General features: G+C 58.3%; 2 protein-coding genes across 6 annotated transcripts in view; one reads left to right on the top strand and one right to left on the bottom strand.

Annotated features, from left to right (window-relative positions):
- Positions 1-8,739, top strand: part of SEC22A (SEC22 homolog A, vesicle trafficking protein) — a 44,283-nt gene extending 35,544 nt beyond the window's left edge. For all 3 annotated transcript variants that reach the window (XM_075609886.1, XM_075609888.1, XM_075609887.1), the window contains 2 exons: positions 5,422-5,487; positions 7,218-8,739. In XM_075609886.1, coding sequence (XP_075466001.1) covers positions 5,422-5,487; positions 7,218-7,418 — 267 coding nt within the window. In that variant the 3' untranslated portion in view covers positions 7,419-8,739. The remainder of the gene's footprint in view (positions 1-5,421; positions 5,488-7,217) is intronic.
- Positions 8,740-9,489: 750 nt separating this feature from the next.
- Positions 9,490-20,259, bottom strand: part of ADCY5 (adenylate cyclase 5) — a 240,829-nt gene continuing 230,059 nt past the window's right edge. For 2 of the 3 annotated variants that reach the window (XM_075609884.1, XM_075609883.1), the window contains exons 21-22: positions 12,584-12,708; positions 9,490-12,195 (exon numbers count right to left, since the gene is read on the bottom strand). In XM_075609884.1, the coding sequence (XP_075465999.1) occupies positions 12,067-12,195; positions 12,584-12,708 (254 nt within the window). In that variant the 3' untranslated portion in view covers positions 9,490-12,066. The remainder of the gene's footprint in view (positions 12,196-12,583; positions 12,709-20,259) is intronic. The other variant, XM_075609885.1, reaches the window with a different exon arrangement.

The raw sequence follows: 20,259 nt of genomic DNA on the forward strand, positions 1-20,259 counted from the left end.
GCCCCGGCGGTGTCAGACCGTACATCACGGGGCCCGGCAGTGTCAGACCGTACATCACGGGGCCCCGGCGGTGTCAGACCGTACATCACGGGGCCCCGGCGGTGTCAGACCGTACATCACGGGGCCCGGCAGTGTCAGACCGTACATCACGGGGCCCCGGCAGTGTCAGACCGTACATCACGGGGCCCCGGCAGTGTCACACCGTACATCACGGGGCCCGGCAGTGTCAGACCGTACATCACGGGGCCCCGGCAGTGTCAGACCGTACATCACGGGGCCCCGGCGGTATCAGACCGTACATCACGGGGCCCGGCGGTGTCAGACCGTACATCACGGGGCCCGGCAGTGTCAGACCGTACATCACGGGGCCCGGCAGTGTCAGACCGTACATCACGGGGCCCGGCAGTGTCAGACCGTACATCACGGGGCCCCGGCAGTGTCAGACCGTACATCACGGGGCCCGGCAGTGTCAGACCGTACATCACGGGGCCCCGGCAGTGTCAGACCGTACATCACGGGGCCCCGGCGGTATCAGACCGTACATCACGGGGCCCGGCAGTGTCAGACCGTACATCACGGGGCCCCGGCAGTGTCAGACCGTACATCACGGGGCCCCGGCGGTATCAGACCGTACATCACGGGGCCCGGCGGTGTCAGACCGTACATCACGGGGCCCGGCAGTGTCAGACCGTACATCACGGGGCCCGGCGGTGTCAGACCGTACATCACGGGGCCCCGGCGGTGTCAGACCGTACATCACGGGGCCCGGCAGTGTCAGACCGTACATCACGGGGCCCGGCAGTGTCAGACCGTACATCACGGGGCCCCGGCGGTGTCAGACCGTACATCACGGGGCCCCGGCGGTGTCAGACCGTACATCACGGGGCCCCGGCAGTGTCAGACCGTACAGCACGGGGCCCCGGCGGTGTCAGACCGTACATCACGGGGCCCGGCAGTGTCAGACCGTACATCACGGGGCCCCGGCGGTGTCAGACCGTACATCACGGGGCCCGGCAGTGTCAGACCGTACATCACGGGGCCCCGGCAGTGTCAGACCGTACATCACGGGGCCCCGGCGGTGTCAGACCGTACATCACGGGGCCCCGGCGGTGTCAGACCGTACATCACGGGGCCCCGGCGGTGTCAGACCGTACATCACGGGGCCCGGCAGTGTCAGACCGTACATCACGGGGCCCCGGCGGTGTCAGACCGTACATCACGGGGCCCCGGCGGTGTCAGACCGTACATCACGGGGCCCGGCAGTGTCAGACCGTACATCACGGGGCCCCGGCAGTGTCAGACCGTACATCACGGGGCCCCGGCAGTGTCACACCGTACATCACGGGGCCCGGCAGTGTCAGACCGTACATCACGGGGCCCCGGCAGTGTCAGACCGTACATCACGGGGCCCCGGCAGTGTCAGACCGTACATCACGGGGCCCTGCGGTGTCAGACCGTACATCACGGGGCCCTGGCAGTGTCAGACCGTACATCACGGGGCCCCGGCAGTGTCACACCGTACATCACGGGGCCCGGCAGTGTCAGACCGTACATCACGGGGCCCCGGCAGTGTCAGACCGTACATCACGGGGCCCCGGCAGTGTCAGACCGTACATCACGGGGCCCTGCGGTGTCAGACCGTACATCACGGGGCCCTGGCAGTGTCAGACCGTACATCACGGGGCCCCGGCAGTGTCAGACCGTACATCACGGGGCCCCGGCGGTGTCAGACCGTACATCACGGGGCCCTGCGGTGTCACACCGTACATCACGGGGCCCTGCGGTATCAGACCGTACATCACGGGGCCCTGCGGTATCAGACTGTATGATTTGGTGACCAAATCTTGGGTAACCCAAAGGGTTAAAATAAGATTATTTGTGTATATGCGCTTTCCTTCAGTCTCCCTGTGTTTCATATTTAGTCTTACGTGAGAGTGTACAGGTGAGAGTGTACAGGTGAGAGTGTACAGGTGAGAGTGTACAGGTGAGAGTGTACAGGTGAGAGTGTACAGGTGAGAGTGTACAGGTGAGAGTGTACAGGTGAGAGTGTACAGGTGAGAGTATACAGGTGAGAGTATACAGGTGAGAGTATACCGGTGATATACAATGTTATTTGAGCTTGAAAGAAAGTCTTCTAATAAAAATCGTTCCTCTTGAGTGACTAAGAACGACGCGATCTTTAATACGCGGCGACGCACGCCGAGGTGCGCACAGGAAAATTTCATACAGAAACTATTTCAAATACAACAGTGCCCCCAAGTGGAGGAATGATATCTTGTTAAATCCTTTGTCCCCCTAATTCTGCGAGCAGGCGACGCGCACAGGGCCTTTCTGAGAAATATTTTATTTTTTTACATTTTATGCAACAATCTTCCAACAACATTTTTAAATGGGAAATAAACCATCTTTTATTTTAATGTTCCTTCCTGGTAAAATTCCTGTACTTCTCTCCGACCGCTGCTGTACATTTCTGCTTCCCTGGTATCAACATTCTGAATGAAACCGGAGCTGCCAGAGGCCTGCACCGCAATGCACCGGCAACCCAGAGGCCTGCACCGCAATGCACCGGCAACCCACAGGCCGGCAACGCAATGCACCGGCAACCCACAGGCCTGCAACGCATTGCACTGGCAACCCAGAGGCCTGCAACGCATTGCACTGGCAACCCAGAGGCCTGCACCGCAATGCGCCGGCAACCCACAGGCCGGCAACGCAATGCACCGGCAACCCACAGGCCGGCAACGCATTGCACTGGCAACCCAGAGGCCTGCACCGCAATGCGCCGGCAACCCAGAGGCCTGCAACGCAATGCACCGGCAACCCAGAGGTCTGCAACGCATTGCACTGGCAACCCAGAGGCCTGCACCGCAATGCACTGGCAACCCAGAGGCCTGCAACGCATTGCACTGGCAACCCACAGGCCGGCAACGCAATGCGCCGGCAACCCACAGGCCGGCAACGCAATGCACCGGCAACCCACAGGCCGGCAACGCAATGCACCGGCAACCCAGAGGCCTGCAATGCATTGCACTGGCAACCCACAGGCCTGCAACGCAATGCACCGGCAACCTACAGGCCGGCAACGCAATGCACCGGCAACCCACAGGCCGGCAACGCATTGCACCGGCAACCCACAGGCCGGCAACGCAATGCACCGGCAACCCACAGGCCGGCAACGCAATGCACTGGCAACCCACAGGCCGGCACCGCAATGCACTGGCAACCCACAGGCCGGCAACGCAATGCACTGGCAACCCACAGGCCGGCAACGCAATGCGCCGGCAACCCAGAGGCCTGCAATGCATTGCACTGGCAACCCAGCGCCGGCAACCCAGAGGCCTGCACCGGCAACCCAGAGGCCTGCACCGCAATGCACTGGCAACCCACAGGCCTGCAACGCAATGCACTGGCAACCCACAGGCCTGCAATGCACTTGCAACCCACAGGCCGGCAACGCATTGCACTGGCAACCCAAAGGCCTGCACCGCAATGCACTGGCAACCCACAGGCCTGCAACGCAATGCACTGGCAACCCACAGGCCGGCAACGCAATGCACTGGCAACCCAGAGGCCTGCAACGCACTGCACTGGCAACCCAGCGGCCTGCACCGCAATGCGCCAGCAACCCAGAGGCCTGCACCGCAATGCGCCGGCAACCCAGAGGCCTGCACCGCAATGCGCCGGCAACCCAGAGGCCTGCACCGCAATGCGCCGGCAACCCAGAGGCCTGCACCGCAATGCGCCGGCAACCCAGAGGCCTGCACCGCAATGCATCGGCAACCCACAGGCCGGCAACGCAATGCACCGGCAACCCACAGGCCGGCAACGCATTGCACTGGCAACCCAGAGGCCTGCAACGCACTGCACTGGCAACCCAGCGGCCTGCACCGCAATGCGCCAGCAACCCAGAGGCCTGCACCGCAATGCGCCGGCAACCCAGAGGCCTGCACCGCAATGCGCCGGCAACCCAGAGGCCTGCACCGCAATGTGCCGGCAACAACCCAGAGGCCTGCACCGCAATGCACCGGCAACCCAGAGGCCTGCACCGCAATGCACCGGCCACCCAGAGGCCTGCACCGCAATGCACCGGCCACCCAGAGGCCTGCACCGCAATGCGCCGGCCACCCAGAGGCCTGCACCGCAATGCGCCGGCAACCCAGAGGCCTGCACCGCAATGCGCCGGCAACCCAGAGGCCTGCACCGCAATGCGCCGGCAACCCAGAGGCCTGCACCGCAATGCGCCGGCAACCCAGAGGCCTGCACCGCAATGCGCCGGCAACCCAGAGGCCTGCACCGCAATGCGCCGGCAACCCAGAGGCCTGCACCGCAATGCGCCGGCAACCCAGAGGCCTGCACCGCAATGCGCCGGCAACCCAGAGGCCTGCACCGCAATGCGCCGGCAACCCAGAGGCCTGCACCGCAATGCGCCGGCAACCCAGAGGCCTGCACCGCAATGCGCCGGCAACCCAGAGGCCTGCACCGCAATGCACCGGCAACCCAGAGGCCTGCACCGCAATGCACCAGCAACCCAGAGGCCTACAAAGCAATGCACCGTTAACCCAGAGGCCTGCACCGCAATGCACCGGCAAACCAGAGACCGCAATGCACCGGCAACCCAGAGGCCTGCACCGCAATGCACCGGCAACCCAGAGGCCTACAAAGCAATGCACCGGCAACCCAGAGGCCTGCACCGCAATGCACCGGCAAACCAGAGACCGCAATGCACCGGCAAACCAGAGGCCTGCACCGCAATGCACCGGCAACCCAGAAGCCTGCACCGCAATGCACCGGCAACCCAGAGGCCTGCAACGCAATGCACCGGCAACCCACAGGCCTGCAACGCATTGCACTGGCAACCCAGAGGCCTGCACCGCAATGCACCGGCAACCCAGAGACCGCAATGCACCGGCAAACCAGAGGCCTGCACCGCAATGCACCGGCAACCCAGAAGCCTGCACCGCAATGCACCGGCAACCCAGAGGCCTGCACCGCAATGCACTGGCAACCCAGAGGGCGAAGCAGAGACCAGAGTTTCCTGTATAGTAATGCAGGGGTACTCCAGTCCCTTTCTCAAGTCCACCCTCCCTCCCCCCCAACAGGTCAGGTTTTCAGGATATCCCAGCTTCAACACAGATGGCTCAATCAGAGGCTCAGTCTTTGACTGTGCTGAAGTAGGGACTGATTGAGCCACCTGTGCTGAACTAGGGACTGATTGAGCCACCTGTGCTGAAGCAGGGATAACCTGAAAACCTGACCAGTTTGGGGAGCTTGAGGACTGGAGTTGAGCCCCCTGTTATAAGGCAACTCATTTAGTGTCAGGTGGAACTATAGCCGAGACCACACCAGATTTCTCCCACTTCAAAGACTGGTGACTTGAAGTCCTCGAAGTAGCGCTTACTAATCTGACTCTTCTTCTCGCAGAACGACGGCGAGGACTACAGCTGCGTGATTGCGTTCTTCCTCGGAACTGCCGCCTGCGTTTACCAGGTGCGTTACATTAACCCTGCTGCTGCCGGAAACTCACGGAAAATGTCACGTAACGCGGTTACATTGCGCCGAAGTGATTAAGTGACAACTTGACTCCATTCGTCTATCCTTAAAGGGTTTTCCCCCTTACTATAATAACTGGCGCCATATTCTCAGGACGCCCAGACATAGAACGGTCCTGCGCCATATTCTCAGGACGCCCAGACATAGAACAGCCCGGCGCTGTCATATTCTCAGGAAGCCCAGACATAGAACAGTCCGGCGCCATATTCTCAGGACGCCCAGGCATAGAACGGCCCGGCGCCATATTCTCAGGACGCCCAGGCATAGAACGGCCTGGCGCCATATTCTCAGGACGCCCAGACATAGAACGGCCCGGCGCCATATTCTCAGGACGCCCAGGCATAGAACGGCCCGGCGCCATATTCTCAGGACGCCCAGGCATAGAACGGCCCGGCGCCATATTCTCAGGACGCCCAGACATAGAACGGCCCGGCGCCATATTCTCAGGACGCCCAGACATAGAACGGCCCGGCGCCATATTCTCAGGACGCCCAGACATAGAACGGCCCGGCGCCATATTCTCAGGACGCCCAGACATAGAACGGCTCTGCATCGTGGACGCGGTTTGAAATAGTGGCATTTTTTTTAAATTGGTTAGGTCAGAGGTTCTCAACTCCAGTCCTCAAGACCCCCCAACAGGTAAGGTTTTTTTAGGATTTTCCTGCTTCAGCACAGCTGGCTCAATCAATGGCTGTCACTGGTTGTCACCTGTGCTGAAGCAGGGAGCCACTTATAGAGCCATCTTGCTGAAGCAGGGAGATCCTGAAAACCTTGAGGACGAGATAAAACCGCCTGGGTTAGGTGTTATTACACGGGGTGTATTATTTTTAGAGCGAAATTGCCTGTTAAAGCTGCAGACCCAGCAATATCCTACGCGTGTTTTTTTATTAATACATCAGCTCTGTACTATGAGAAAAAACAAGTATTTTCTCAAACAACTAAATTACATTTTTATGTATTATAATGTAACAAGCATTTTTGTTTCTATAGCGACCATTTACAAAGTTACGTCCCCTTCCTCTTCTGAAACAGGCTCTGGCACACCCCTTTTTGAGCCCTGCCCTCTCTCTAGCAGTGCACCAGTTGTATCTAGTGACTGCCTGGTCACATGATCTTCCCCACAGAACTTTGCATCTTTGGTCCTCTTCTGCTGCACTGTCAGCCATTTAGTGAGCCCCCGAGCCGAATCTTCGCCGATCGATCCCAGGAGAACGGATCGATCGGCAACTTAGCTAATTACTTATGAGTGTATGGATTGTATTGATGCACATATTAATGGAAAAAAAAAATAAATAAAACCGGCAGCTTGGACGGCTGCTTTAAACACACCCCTGATTAAAGGCTCAAACTGTACCCAGCCTTTAATTAAAGTCCTCCAGCTGCAGTAATAACACCGAACTGATGAAAATAAAGTTGCAGCTATTTCAAATTTGCTACAATTGTCAGATAGAAATGTAGTAATTGAATCCCTTTGTTCCCTCGGTCTGCTCACCCTGTATTACAGTCATATTGGGATCTCCCTGTGTCAGTCCCAAGCAGTTCTGAATTCAATGAATAGGACAAAACGTAACCCCACGAATATGTTCATTTGTTTGCCACTGGGACAGCACACTTGTCACTTGTAGCCGTGACGATCTTTAGCTTAACGCCCGTGTCTTCTTTCCTAGTGTTACTTGTTTGCGTACAGCACGAGCTGGAGAAACATGAAATCCTTCCTGGCGTTCGGATTAATCTGTCTGTGCAACATGTACCTGCACGAGCTGCGCCACCTGTGGCAGCTTCTCTTCCATGTCACCGTCGGGGCCTTCAGCACACTACAGATCCGACTACGCCAGCCTGAGAGCAAGTCCCCCGATTACAACGTCTGACCACCTCCCGGGAGACCATCCCAAGGCAATACAGGAAAGGAAATGGGGCTTAGTAACAGGCGGCCTGGGGCCCTTATTTTTAGCACCTGAACTCCCCAGAGCAAAGGTTGTGTCCAAAAATCTGTGCAAGAAATGGGGGTCTCAGGAATGCGGAATACATTTTTGTTTGCACAGGGCGTGTGGGCAGTTCCAGTCCTCAAGGGCCACCAACAGGTCAGGCTTTCAGGATATCCCTGCTTCAGCACAGGTAGCTCAGGCAGAGACTGAGCCACTGATTGAGCCACCTGTGCTGAAGCAGGGATATCCGGAAAACCTGACTTGTTGGTGGCCCTTGAGGACTGGAGTTGGCCGCCCCTGGCATAGGGATATATTTAATGATCTTGCCTTTGTAAGGCAGTGCTATTCTGTATTACTAATAAACCCTGCTATATGAACGGTCTGCTGTTGCGAGGGACAGACAGGCGTCTGACCATAATGTCCCGTTATAGAAAAGGCAGGCGCGCAGTTTTATACAGAGGTGCTCACTTTGGGATCTCGTCACTTGAACGAGTCTTAAAGCTGAAGCTCGCAGCCGTCCCCACCAGATTTGGTTAAGATGAAAAAAATAACGATGTTGAGGAGGTACCGGCCGTTACCATATTAAAGCAGCAAAACGGCAAATCTTATGTTTTTGTTTATATAAATCGGTTCTGTAGTATTAGATAATAGTAACTGTTTGTTTTATTTTTTTATTATTATTATTCAACGTCCATTTTTTCCCCTGAGTTTTAAAGCATCCTATGATTTCTATAGCGGGCTTTATCCCACCTCCCCAGCAGTGCAAGATCTCTGTAACGCTTTCCTGTTTGTGATCATTTGTTGCCAATATTCCCAACAGTTTGCAGCTCAAACTGTAACAATAGTCAATGGTACCTTTTAGTAATATCGGGATACATTGTAGCTGCTGAGTTACACTGACTGAAGGATTGATTAAAACGGAAACGCGGCCATTTCGTTAGGCACAAAAGCAGGATTTTGACAGATTTATAACAGGAGCACAAAACGATTCCCAGTTTAGGTAATAATGCAGAATTATACATTGTCACACGCTTTCCATCTAAAGGTTACCATGGTAACCACAGACACTAGCAATGAAGAGAATAATGATTTTTAACACTAAAAATTCTTTTTTTTAAACCCATCATGCTTGGGTGGCAAGATGCTAACATACGGGTCACATTCACACGTGCTGCTGGGGGGATTCTGCTTTAAGGGGCACCAAAGCGTGAAGTGTGATCCATCTGTGTGTAAAGCAATAAATGGGACCGTGTCTCTGACGTCTGTTTTGACCGTTTGTAAATCCTTGGGTTATAAAACATCATTTCAGATGGCGGTTATATGGGCGAGGGGGCTCTGACATCAGACAATCGGAGTAAACAAGAAATATCTCGCCACACGGCAAGGTTAATGGCGCTCACGCAGTCTTTGTACCTGGACGGTCGCTGTGCTCTGCAGGTTCTAGCAGCTGCGAGACGACGCAGGCGGGAGAATCATCAAACCGCCACTTGTAGGAATCGTACGGAAGATGATTGCTGCTCCAAAACACTACAACCCCCAAACAACTTACAGGAGAAGCGGAGGGGGGGGGTGACATTTTACTTTTGAATAAGATTTCATAATTGGAAAAATGTTGACCTGTTTCCCAGAATAGATGTAATTACTCGGAGAATGTAGCCCAGCTGCATGTTACAGGGGCGCAGGGGGAGGGTACATTTCTGCAGGGTAAGTGAAGCTTTACTGCAGGGACGGGCAACTCCAGTCCTGAAGGTCCACCAACAGGTCAGGTTTTCAGGATGTCCCTGCTTCAGCATAGGTGGCTCGATCAGTGGCTCAGTCTTCAACTGAGCCACTGATTGAGCCACTTGTGCTGAAGCAGGGACATCCTGAAATCCTGACCTGTTGGTGGCAATGAGGACTTGATTTGGCCACCCCTGTTTTAAAGGGGCCGGTGTGCCTGTTACGTGGGGGTGACGGACGCCTTTTCTTTACAACAAATAAGACAAGTAGTTTACAACCTTTAATGTATATTTTGGTGGTAACTCTGTCCCCCAATGTTGGGGCTTCCTATCGGGTGAACATTTAAATGTCCACGAGGAAATACCGTGGTAACTTAACCGTTCAGTATCTCAGGAAGTGGGGCATCCCGGAGCGGAAAATTAGTAATCAGATGTAAAAATGGGCAGAACTGCTGCCATTTGTGCTTACAAAGTAATGGCCGTGACCAAAGCAGTGACGCAGAGCACATACAGAGCAGTGACGCAGAGCACACACAGACCAATGAAACGGTGTTTAATGTTCTTATAATGTTTAAACAGTTACTCAATTTCCATGGGAAATCCTTATTGTCCCAGCTGACCAACAAATAAAATAGCGGATGTGATCGTGGGATGAGCAGTGAGCGCAAAGCCGCGGCGGGGAGCAGTGAGCGCAAAGCCGCGGCGGGGAGCAGTGAGCGCAGAGCCTGTGCAGTGAGCGCAGAGCCGGGGCGCAGTAAGCGCAGAGCCTGGGCGGGGAGCAGTGAGCGCAGAGCCTGGGCGGGGAGCAGCGAGCGCAGAGCTGGGGCGGGGAGCAGTGAGCGCAAAGCCGCGGCGGGGAGCAGTGAGCGCAGAGCCTGTGCAGTGAGCGCAGAGCCGGGGCGCAGTAAGCGCAGAGCCTGGGCGGGGAGCAGTGAGCGCAGAGCCTGGGCGGGGAGCAGCGAGCGCAGAGCTGGGGCGGGGAGCAGTGAGCGCAGAGCCGGGGAGCAGTGAGCGCAGATCCTGGGCGGGGAGCAGCGAGCGCAGAGCCTGGGCGGGGAGAAGCGAGCGCAAAGCCGCGGCGGGGAGCAGCGAGGGGCGGGGAGTAGAGACGCTGGCATTTTTTTCGGTTCCCAAATGTTTCACATGAAAAGTAAACAAATTAGCAATTTAGCAACATTTTTGCTAGGAATTTAGTTTTTTTTACATTTTTGTTTAAAATTTCACAAAATTGTCGAAAGTCATCATTTTGGTCAAATTCATTCAAAATTGAGTGACAATTGTGAACTTTCCCCATGTAATGTTTTTCTGAAGGTTGCTTTCAATACCAAGGTCACATGACTAATGTCACCTGTACATTGGTCATGTGACAGTGCAACCATTTTTAGGCTGAATCTTGCCATTTCCCCGTCCCCAACAATTCCACTCTGTTTACAAACGTTTGCCCATGTCTAGCGGGGAGGGTGCGTGATCTTAAAGCCGCGGCAGGAAGGGGAGTGGAAGGCAATTAAAGTGGGGTATAAATAACATAATAAAGAAAGTAGAAGTGCGAAGAAGACCAGACGTATATGTTACATGGGAAGAAGACTCGTCAGTTTTAAAGGAAAGCAATATATACGCCAGCTCCTGCGTTAAATCAATCCCGCGCTAAACTTCTGAACTCTGGGTGACATTCTGTATCGGGTGGCCAACTCCGGTCCTCAAGGGCCACCGCCAGGTTTTCAGGATATCCCTGCTTCAGCACAGGTCGCTTACAGTGCTTCAGTGAAAGACTTAGCCACCTGTGCTGAAGCAGGTATATCCTAAAAACCTGACCTGTTTGTTGCCCTTGAGGACTGGAGTTGGCCAACCCTGTTTTATATGGAGCAAACACCACACATAATAATATGAATATTTAGAAAAACCAACTGCTGCTAGTCCAAGAATATAAAAATATACTTTTCCCTTTATAGAAGGATCCGTATTGTATTTTAACCCTCCTCGTACCAGGAAGGTTTCCAGTAGGTCTTTAGGAACTGAAGGGGAAGTATTAGTACACGAGATTGTGCTGTGAGTACCTCAGCAGCGATGCGCACACAATCTGCACCATGCGCCGTATATATTTCTTAGCCAGAAAACTGACACGTCCCATCTACCAGTAGAAAGCACAAAATGGTGTAGCACTGGACAGCGTATATAATACAGAATGAGTATATACATGGGTGTGCTGTGCGGGTCTTCATATAGAATTTACAAAATATATATTCTGTGTATCTGCTCGATCTTCACACTACAATATTACAAAATAAAATTACAAAAAAAGACGTACTCTCGGTCTCTCCAAGTGTCTCTGATTTACACGCTGTACTGTAACCGTACGGGTACCAAACAGAAGGATCCAAGTAGACTTTGTGATAATAAATATAGTTGAAGAAACAGGTTTTTATGTTCACATTCTCACCATTTCCCCCTCTTCCCACCCAAACGGGAAGGGAAAACCTCCTTGATTTCTAGTCCAGTGACTTCGTGGGCAGATGTCCATGTGGAATATGCATCGATTCCTAAAAGGCCACTGTACGGCTCTGCAGAAAGTCCATTTTACAAAAGAGTCCATGTCCCTTGCTGGGAATCTGGCCCCGTTACACACTCCTTCAATTCCTTCACGGAGGAAAACTAGATTGAATAAATAATTGTAGATGTTGCGGGTCCCACGTAGCAGCTTTATCCTGGCCCGTAACTCGGGGTTCGTGGGTCTGCACGAGTTACATCTTTGGTCAGTAGTTCCCAGTCGGTGCTTGGTTGTCTCTCACTTTGCCGGCGGGTTCCTAACCGATGGGCAAGTCAAAAAAACTGACTGCCGGTCCTCTCAGTAACGTGGATACAATGCTTCCTATCTGCTAACTGCTGGACGGTCCTTCGTTGAGGAAGTAGGTGGTCATTTCCCCTTTGCCTTTCACCTTCACGACCCCCCTGCACTCCAGTTTGTAATTGTTGGCCGCCAGAACCTGCTGGAGATCGGCAGTGACCTGCCCGCGGGAGGGAATATAAAGGGATAGGGAGTTCAGGTTCCTCCGTTTTCAGCAGCGGAAGACGCATGGGGCAAGCAGGACATTATTATAGCAACGCATTAAAACCCCATCAATTAAAGCATGGGTGGCTAACTTCAGTCCTCTAGGGCCACTAACCGGCAGGTTATCACGATATCCCTGCTTCAGCACAGGTGTCTCAATCGGTGGAAGACTGTGCCACTGATTGAGCCAGCTGTGCTGAAGCAGGGATATCCTAAAAATTTGACCTGTTGGTGGCTATTGTGGAATGGAGTTGCCCCCCCCCCCCCCCTGAATGAAAGGTTATAAAGAGTTGCAGCAGCCCCTGGCAATGAAGGGGTTAATATTTCATGCCTGCGCTCCTCACCTGAATTCGCTCGGGTACCCCCGTGCTGTCCATACGACTGGCCACATTTACAGTGTTCCCCCAAATGTCGTACTGGGGTTTGCGTGCTCCGATAACGCCAGCGACGACCGGCCCCATGTTCAGCCCTGCGGAGGAGAGGGAGGCCAGGATGGATGTATAGGATTTATCCGTACACTGGGACACGGCCGGGAGGAATATAAGGTTACTCCCCCCCGCCCCCCCCCTCGCATTACTAATAAAGCTTTATACACAGAGACTCCCTTTGATTCATTGTTACATCATTTGAAATAAGCTGTGTAATTCACCAATCAGAATGCTCCCTTGGACTAGAGACGATCTGATTGGTTGGTATGGATACATTGCGGGAGATTGATCTCTGTGAATAGACGTTTGTTTTGACGCTGGATCCATTTTGTGTTTGCATCAAATGTTGTTTTTTTTTTTTATAACTGTTAATTACATTGGACGCAAATTGTTGGCCAGAAAAGTTTACGCCGCCTCAAACCTGGCGGACTGTCTGATGCAAATACAAGATAAAAAGTTACGCACAGAGACGCCGTTTAACAAAGTGCGTTCTAATCTCCGCACCTTCTAACTCCCCAAACCCCAAACTGGCGCAGAGACCATGATTCCCGGACTCGGATACTTGATGACAGTGGCGCAATTTGTTTCCGTTTTGCTCCAAATTTGTGTTGATACGTCCCCCTCACTGTATCCGTGTCCCCCTCACTGTATCCGTGTCCCCCTCACTGTATCCGTGTCCCCCTCACTGTATCCGTGTCCCCCTCACTGTATCCGTGTCCCCCTCACTGTATCCGTGTCCCCCTCACTGTATCCGTGTCCCCCTCACTGTATCCATGTCCCCCTCACTGTATTCGTGCCCCCCTCACTATCTGTGTGTCCGTGTCCCCCCTCACTGTATCCGTGTCCCCCTCACTGTATCCGTGTCCCCCTCACTGTATCCATGTCCCCCTCACTGTATTCGTGCCCCCCTCACTATCTGTGTGTCCGTGTCCCCCCTCACTGTATCCGTGTCCCCCTCACTGTATCTGTGTCCCCCTCACTGTATTCGTGCCCCCCTCACTATCTGTGTGTCCGTGTCCCCCCACACTATACCCGTGTCCCCCTACACTGTATCCGTATCCCCCCGCCCGGTGTATCAGTGTCCCCCTCGCTGTATCTGTGTCTCCCCACCACACTGTATCCGTGCTGTATGTGTGCCGCCCCTCGCTGTGTCCGTGTGTCCCCCTCACTATCTGTGTGCCCCCCTTCGCTGTATGTGTCCCCCCTCTCGCTGTGTCCGTGTGTCCCTCCCTGACTGACTCCGTGTCTCCCCACCACGCTGTATCCGTGCTGTATGTGTGCCCCCCCCTCGCTGTATGTGTGCCTCCCCCTCGCTGTGTCCGTGTGTCCCTCCCTGACTGACTCCGTGTCGCCCGTCTGAGTCGCTGCTCTTTAGGAATTTCCATTTACCCGCATTTGGAAACGTAAATTTTAGTAACAAAAACACATTTCATTCTTTATCTTTGCCACCTGGGGCAGTACCGACTTCCTGGGCTCTGATAAATCCCCCGCAGGAAGCACGCGGCGGGGAGGGGACTCTGATAAAAACCCCGCAGGAAGCACGCGGCGGGGAGGGGACTCTGATAAAAACCCCGCAGGAAGCACGCGGCGGGGAGGGGACTCTGATAAATCCCCCGCAGGAAGCGCGCGGCGGGGAGGGGACTCTGATAAAAACCCCGCAGGAAGCACGCGGCGGGGAGGGGACTCTGATAAATCCCCCGCAGGAAGCGCGCGGCGGGGAGGAGACTCTGATAAATCCCCCGCAGGAAGCGCGCGACGGGGAGGGGAGTCTGATAAATCCCCCGCAGGAAGCGCGCGGCGGGGAGGGGACTCTGATAAAAACCCCGCAGGAAGCACGCGGCGGGGAGGGGACTCTGATAAATCCCCCGCAGGAAGCGCGCGGCGGGAGGGGACTGATAAATCCCCGCAGGAAGCGCGCGGCGGGGAGGGGACTCTGATAAATCCCCCGCAGGAAGCGCGCGGCGGGGAGGGGACTCTGATAAATCCCCCGCAGGAAGTGCGCGGCGGGGACTCTGATAAATCCCCCGCAGGAAGCGCGCGGCGGGGAGGGGACTGATAAATCCCCCGCAGGAAGCGTGCGGCGGGGAGGAGACTCTGATAAAAGCCCCGCGGGAAGCGCGCGGCGGGGAGGGGACTTTGATAAATCCCCCGCAGGAAGCATGCGGCGGGGAGGGGAGACTGATAAATCCCCGCAGGAAGCGTGCGGCGGGGAGGAGACTCTGATAAATCCCCCGCAGGAAGCGTGCGGCGGGGAGGGGACTCTGATAAATCCCCCGCAGGAAGCATGCGGCGGGGAGGGGACTCTGATAAATCCCCCGCAGGAAGCATGCGGCGGGGAGGGGAGACTGATAAATCCCCGCAGGAAGCGTGCGGCGGGGAGGAGACTCTGATAAATCCCCCGCAGGAAGCGTGCGGCGGGGAGGGGACTCTGATAAATCCCCCGCAGGAAGCGCGCGGCGGGAGGAGACTCTGATAAATCCCCCGCAGGAAGCGCGTGGCGGGGAGGGGACTCTGATAAATCCCCGCGGGAAGCGCGCGGCGGGGAGACTGATAAATCCCCGCAGGAAGCGCGCGGCGGGAGGAGACTCTGATAAATCCCCCGCAGGAAGCGCGCGGCGGGGAGGGGAGACTGATAAATCCCCGCAGGAAGCGCGCGGCGGGGAGGGGACTCTGATAAATCCCCGCGGGAAGCGCGCGGCGGGGAGGGGAGTCTGATAAATCCCCGCGGGAAGCGTGCGGCGGGGAGGGGAGTCTGATAAATCCCCCGCAGGAAGCGCGCGGCGGGGAAGGGAGTCTGATAAATCCCCGCGGGAAGCGCGCGGCGGGGAGGGGAGTCTGATAAATCCCCCGCAGGAAGCGCGCGGCTGGGAGGGGACTCTGATAAATCCCCTGCAGGAAGCGCGCGGCGGGGAGGGGACTCTGATAAATCCCCCGCGGGAAGCGCGCGGCGGGGAGGGGAGACTGATAAATCCCCCGCAGGAAGCGCGCGGCGGGAGGAGACTCTGATAAATCCCCCGCAGGAAGCGCGCGGCGGGGAGGGGACTCTGATAAATCCCCTGCAGGAAGCGCGCGGCTGGGAGGGGACTCTGATAAATCCCCCGCGGGAAGCGCGCGGCGGGGACTCTGATAAATCCCCGCAGGAAGCGCGCGGCGGGGAGGGGAGTCTGATAAATCCCCGCAGGAAGCGCGCGGCGGGGAGGGGAGTCTGATAAATCCCCGCAGGAAGCGCGCGGCTGGGAGGGGAGTCTGATAAATCCCCGCGGGAAGCGCGCGGCGGGGCGGGGAGTCTGATAAATCCCCGCAGGAAGCGCGCGGCTGGGAGGGGACTCTGATAAATCCCCTGCAGGAAGCGCGCGGCGGGGAGGGGACTCTGATAAATCCCCCGCGGGAAGCGCGCGGCGGGGAGGGGAGTCTGATAAATCCCCGCAGGAAGCGCGCGGCGGGGAGACTGATAAATCCCCCGCAGGAAGCGCGCGGCGGGGAGGGGACTGATAAATCCCCGCAGGAAGCGTGCGGCGGGGAGGGGACTCTGATAAAAGCCCCGCGGGAAGCGTGCGGCGGGGACTCTGATAAATCCCCCGCAGGAAGCATGCGGCGGGGAGGAGACTCTGATAAATCCCCCGCAGGAAGCGCGCGGCGGGGAGGGGACTCTGATAAATCCCCGCAGGAAACGCGCGGCGGGGAGGGGACTCTGATAAATCCCCCGCAGGAAGTGCGCGGCGGGGACTCTGATAAATCCCCCGCAGGAAGCGCGCGGCGGGGAGGGGAGTCTGATAAATCCCCCGCGGGAAGCGCGCGGCGGGGAGGGGACTGATAAATCCCCCGCAGGAAGCGTGCGGCGGGGAGGGGACTGATAAATCCCCCGCAGGAAGCGTGCGGCGGGGAGGAGACTCTGATAAAAGCCCCGCGGGAAGCGCGCGGCGGGGAGGGGACTTTGATAAATCCCCCGCAGGAAGCATGCGGCGGGGAGGGGAGACTGATAAATCCCCGCAGGAAGCATGCGGCGGGGAGGAGACTCTGATAAATCCCCCGCAGGAAGCGTGCGGCGGGGAGGGGACTCTGATAAATCCCCCGCAGGAAGCGCGCGGCGGGAGGAGACTCTGATAAATCCCCCGCAGGAAGCGCGCGGCGGGGAGGGGACTCTGATAAATCCCCGCGGGAAGCGCGCGGCGGGGAGGGGAGACTGATAAATCCCCGCAGGAAGCGCGCGGCGGGAGGAGACTCTGATAAATCCCCCGCAGGAAGCGCGCGGCGGGGAGGGGAGACTGATAAATCCCCGCAGGAAGCGCGCGGCGGGGAGGGGACTCTGATAAATCCCCGCGGGAAGCGCGCGGCGGGGAGGGGAGTCTGATAAATCCCCGCGGGAAGCGTGCGGCGGGGAGGGGAGTCTGATAAATCCCCCGCAGGAAGCGCGCGGCGGGGAAGGGAGTCTGATAAATCCCCGCGGGAAGCGCGCGGCGGGGAGGGGAGTCTGATAAATCCCCCGCAGGAAGCGCGCGGCTGGGAGGGGACTCTGATAAATCCCCTGCAGGAAGCGCGCGGCGGGGAGGGGACTCTGATAAATCCCCCGCGGGAAGCGCGCGGCGGGGAGGGGAGACTGATAAATCCCCCGCAGGAAGCGCGCGGCGGGAGGAGACTCTGATAAATCCCCCGCAGGAAGCGCGCGGCGGGGAGGGGACTCTGATAAATCCCCTGCAGGAAGCGCGCGGCTGGGAGGGGACTCTGATAAATCCCCCGCGGGAAGCGCGCGGCGGGGACTCTGATAAATCCCCGCAGGAAGCGCGCGGCGGGGAGGGGAGTCTGATAAATCCCCGCAGGAAGCGCGCGGCGGGGAGGGGAGTCTGATAAATCCCCGCAGGAAGCGCGCGGCTGGGAGGGGAGTCTGATAAATCCCCGCGGGAAGCGCGCGGCGGGGCGGGGAGTCTGATAAATCCCCGCAGGAAGCGCGCGGCTGGGAGGGGACTCTGATAAATCCCCTGCAGGAAGCGCGCGGCGGGGAGGGGACTCTGATAAATCCCCCGCGGGAAGCGCGCGGCGGGGAGGGGAGTCTGATAAATCCCCGCAGGAAGCGCGCGGCGGGGAGACTGATAAATCCCCCGCAGGAAGCGCGCGGCGGGGAGGGGACTGATAAATCCCCGCAGGAAGCGTGCGGCGGGGAGGGGACTCTGATAAAAGCCCCGCGGGAAGCGTGCGGCGGGGACTCTGATAAATCCCCCGCAGGAAGCATGCGGCGGGGAGGAGACTCTGATAAATCCCCCGCAGGAAGCGCGCGGCGGGGAGGGGACTCTGATAAATCCCCGCAGGAAGCGCGCGGCGGGGAGGGGACTCTGATAAATCCCCGCGGGAAGCGCGCGGCGGGGAGACTGATAAATCCCCCGCAGGAAGCGCGCGGCTGGGAGGGGACTCTGATAAATCCCCCGCAGGAAGCGCGCGGCGGGGAGGGGACTCTGATAAATCCCCGCAGGAAGCGCGCGGCGGGGAGGGGACTCTGATAAATCCCCCGTGGGAAGCGCGCGGCGGGGAGGGGACTCTGATAAATCCCCGCAGGAAGCGCGCGGCGGGGAGACTGATAAATCCCCCGCAGGAAGCGCGCGGCGGGGAGGGGACTGATAAATCCCCCGCAGGAAGCGTGCGGCGGGGAGGGGACTGATAAATCCCCCGCGGGAAGCGTGCGGCGGGGACTCTGATAAATCCCCCGCAGGAAGCGCGCGGCGGGGAGGAGACTCTGATAAATCCCCCGCAGGAAGCGCGCGGCGGGGAGGGGACTGATAAATCCCCGCAGGAAGCGCGCGGCTGGGAGGGGACTCTGATAAATCCCCTGCAGGAAGCGCGCGGCGGGGAGGGGACTCTGATAAATCCCCTGCAAGAAGCGCGCGGCAGGGAGGAGACTCTGATAAATCCCCCGCAGGGAGGGGACTCTGATAAATCCCCCGCGGGAAGCGCGCGGCGGGGAGGGGACTCTGATAAATCCCCCGCGGGAAGCGCGCGGCGGGGAGGGGAGTCTGATAAATCCCCGCAGGAAGCGCGCGGCGGGGAGACTGCTAAATCCCCCGCAGGAAGCGCGCGGCGGGGACTGATAAATCCCCGCAGGAAGCGTGCGGCGGGGAGGGGACTCTGATAAAAGCCCCGCGGGAAGCGTGCGGCGGGGAGGGGACTGATAAATCCCCCGCGGGAAGCGTGCGGCGGGGACTCTGATAAATCCCCCGCAGGAAGCGCGCGGCGGGGAGGAGACTCTGATAAATCCCCCGCAGGAAGCGCGCGGCGGGGAGGGGACTGATAAATCCCCCGCAGGAAGCGTGCGGCGGGGAGGGGATTGATAAATCCCCCGCGGGAAGCGTGCGGCGGGGAGGGGACTGATAAATCCCCCGCGGGAAGCGTGCGGCGGGGACTCTGATAAATCCCCCGCAGGAAGCGCGCGGCGGGGAGGAGACTCTGATAAATCCCCGCAGGAAGCGCGCGGCGGGGAGGGGAGTCTGATAAATCCCCGCAGGAAGCGCGCGGCGGGGAGGGGAGTCTGATAAATCCCCGCAGGAAGCGCGCGGCTGGGAGGGGAGTCTGATAAATCCCCGCAGGAAGCGCGCGGCGGGGAGGGGACTCTGATAAATCCCCCGCAGGAAGCACGCGGCGGGGAGGGGACTGATAAATCCCCGCGGGAAGCGCGCGGCGGGGAGACTGATAAATCCCCCGCAGGAAGCGCGCGGTGGGGAGGGGACTCTGATAAATCCCCCACGGGAAGCGCGCGGCGGGGAGGAGACTGATAAATCCCCGTGGGAAGCGCGCGGCGGGGAGGGGACTGATAAATCCCCCGCAGGAAGCGTGCGGCGGGGAGGGGATTGATAAATCCCCCGCGGGAAGCGTGCGGCGGGGAGGGGACTGATAAATCCCCCGCGGGAAGCGTGCGGCGGGGACTCTGATAAATCCCCCGCAGGAAGCGCGCGGCGGGGAGGAGACTCTGATAAATCCCCCGCAGGAAGCGCGCGGCGGGGAGGGGACTGATAAATCCCCCGCAGGAAGCGTGCGGCGGGGAGGGGATTGATAAATCCCCCGCGGGAAGCGTGCGGCGGGGAGGGGACTGATAAATCCCCCGCGGGAAGCGTGCGGCGGGGACTCTGATAAATCCCCCGCAGGAAGCGCGCGGCGGGGAGGAGACTCTGATAAATCCCCGCAGGAAGCGCGCGGCGGGGAGGGGAGTCTGATAAATCCCCGCAGGAAGCGCGCGGCGGGGAGGGGAGTCTGATAAATCCCCGCAGGAAGCGCGCGGCTGGGAGGGGAGTCTGATAAATCCCCGCAGGAAGCGCGCGGCGGGGAGGGGACTCTGATAAATCCCCCTCAGGAAGCACGCGGCGGGGAGGGGACTCTGATAAATCCCCGCGGGAAGCGCGCGGCGGGGAGACTGATAAATCCCCCGCAGGAAGCGCGCGGTGGGGTGGGGACTCTGATAAATCCCCCACGGGAAGCGCGCGGCGGGGAGGAGACTGATAAATCCCCGTGGGAAGCGCGCGGCGGGGAGGGGACTCCGATAAATCCCCGCGGGAAGCGCGCGGCGGGGAGGGGACTCTGATAAATCCCCCGCAGGAAGCGCGCGGCGGGGA

The sequence above is a fragment of the Ascaphus truei genome, chromosome 7, assembly GCF_040206685.1.
Source record: "Ascaphus truei isolate aAscTru1 chromosome 7, aAscTru1.hap1, whole genome shotgun sequence".
Taxonomy (NCBI): domain Eukaryota; kingdom Metazoa; phylum Chordata; class Amphibia; order Anura; family Ascaphidae; genus Ascaphus; species Ascaphus truei.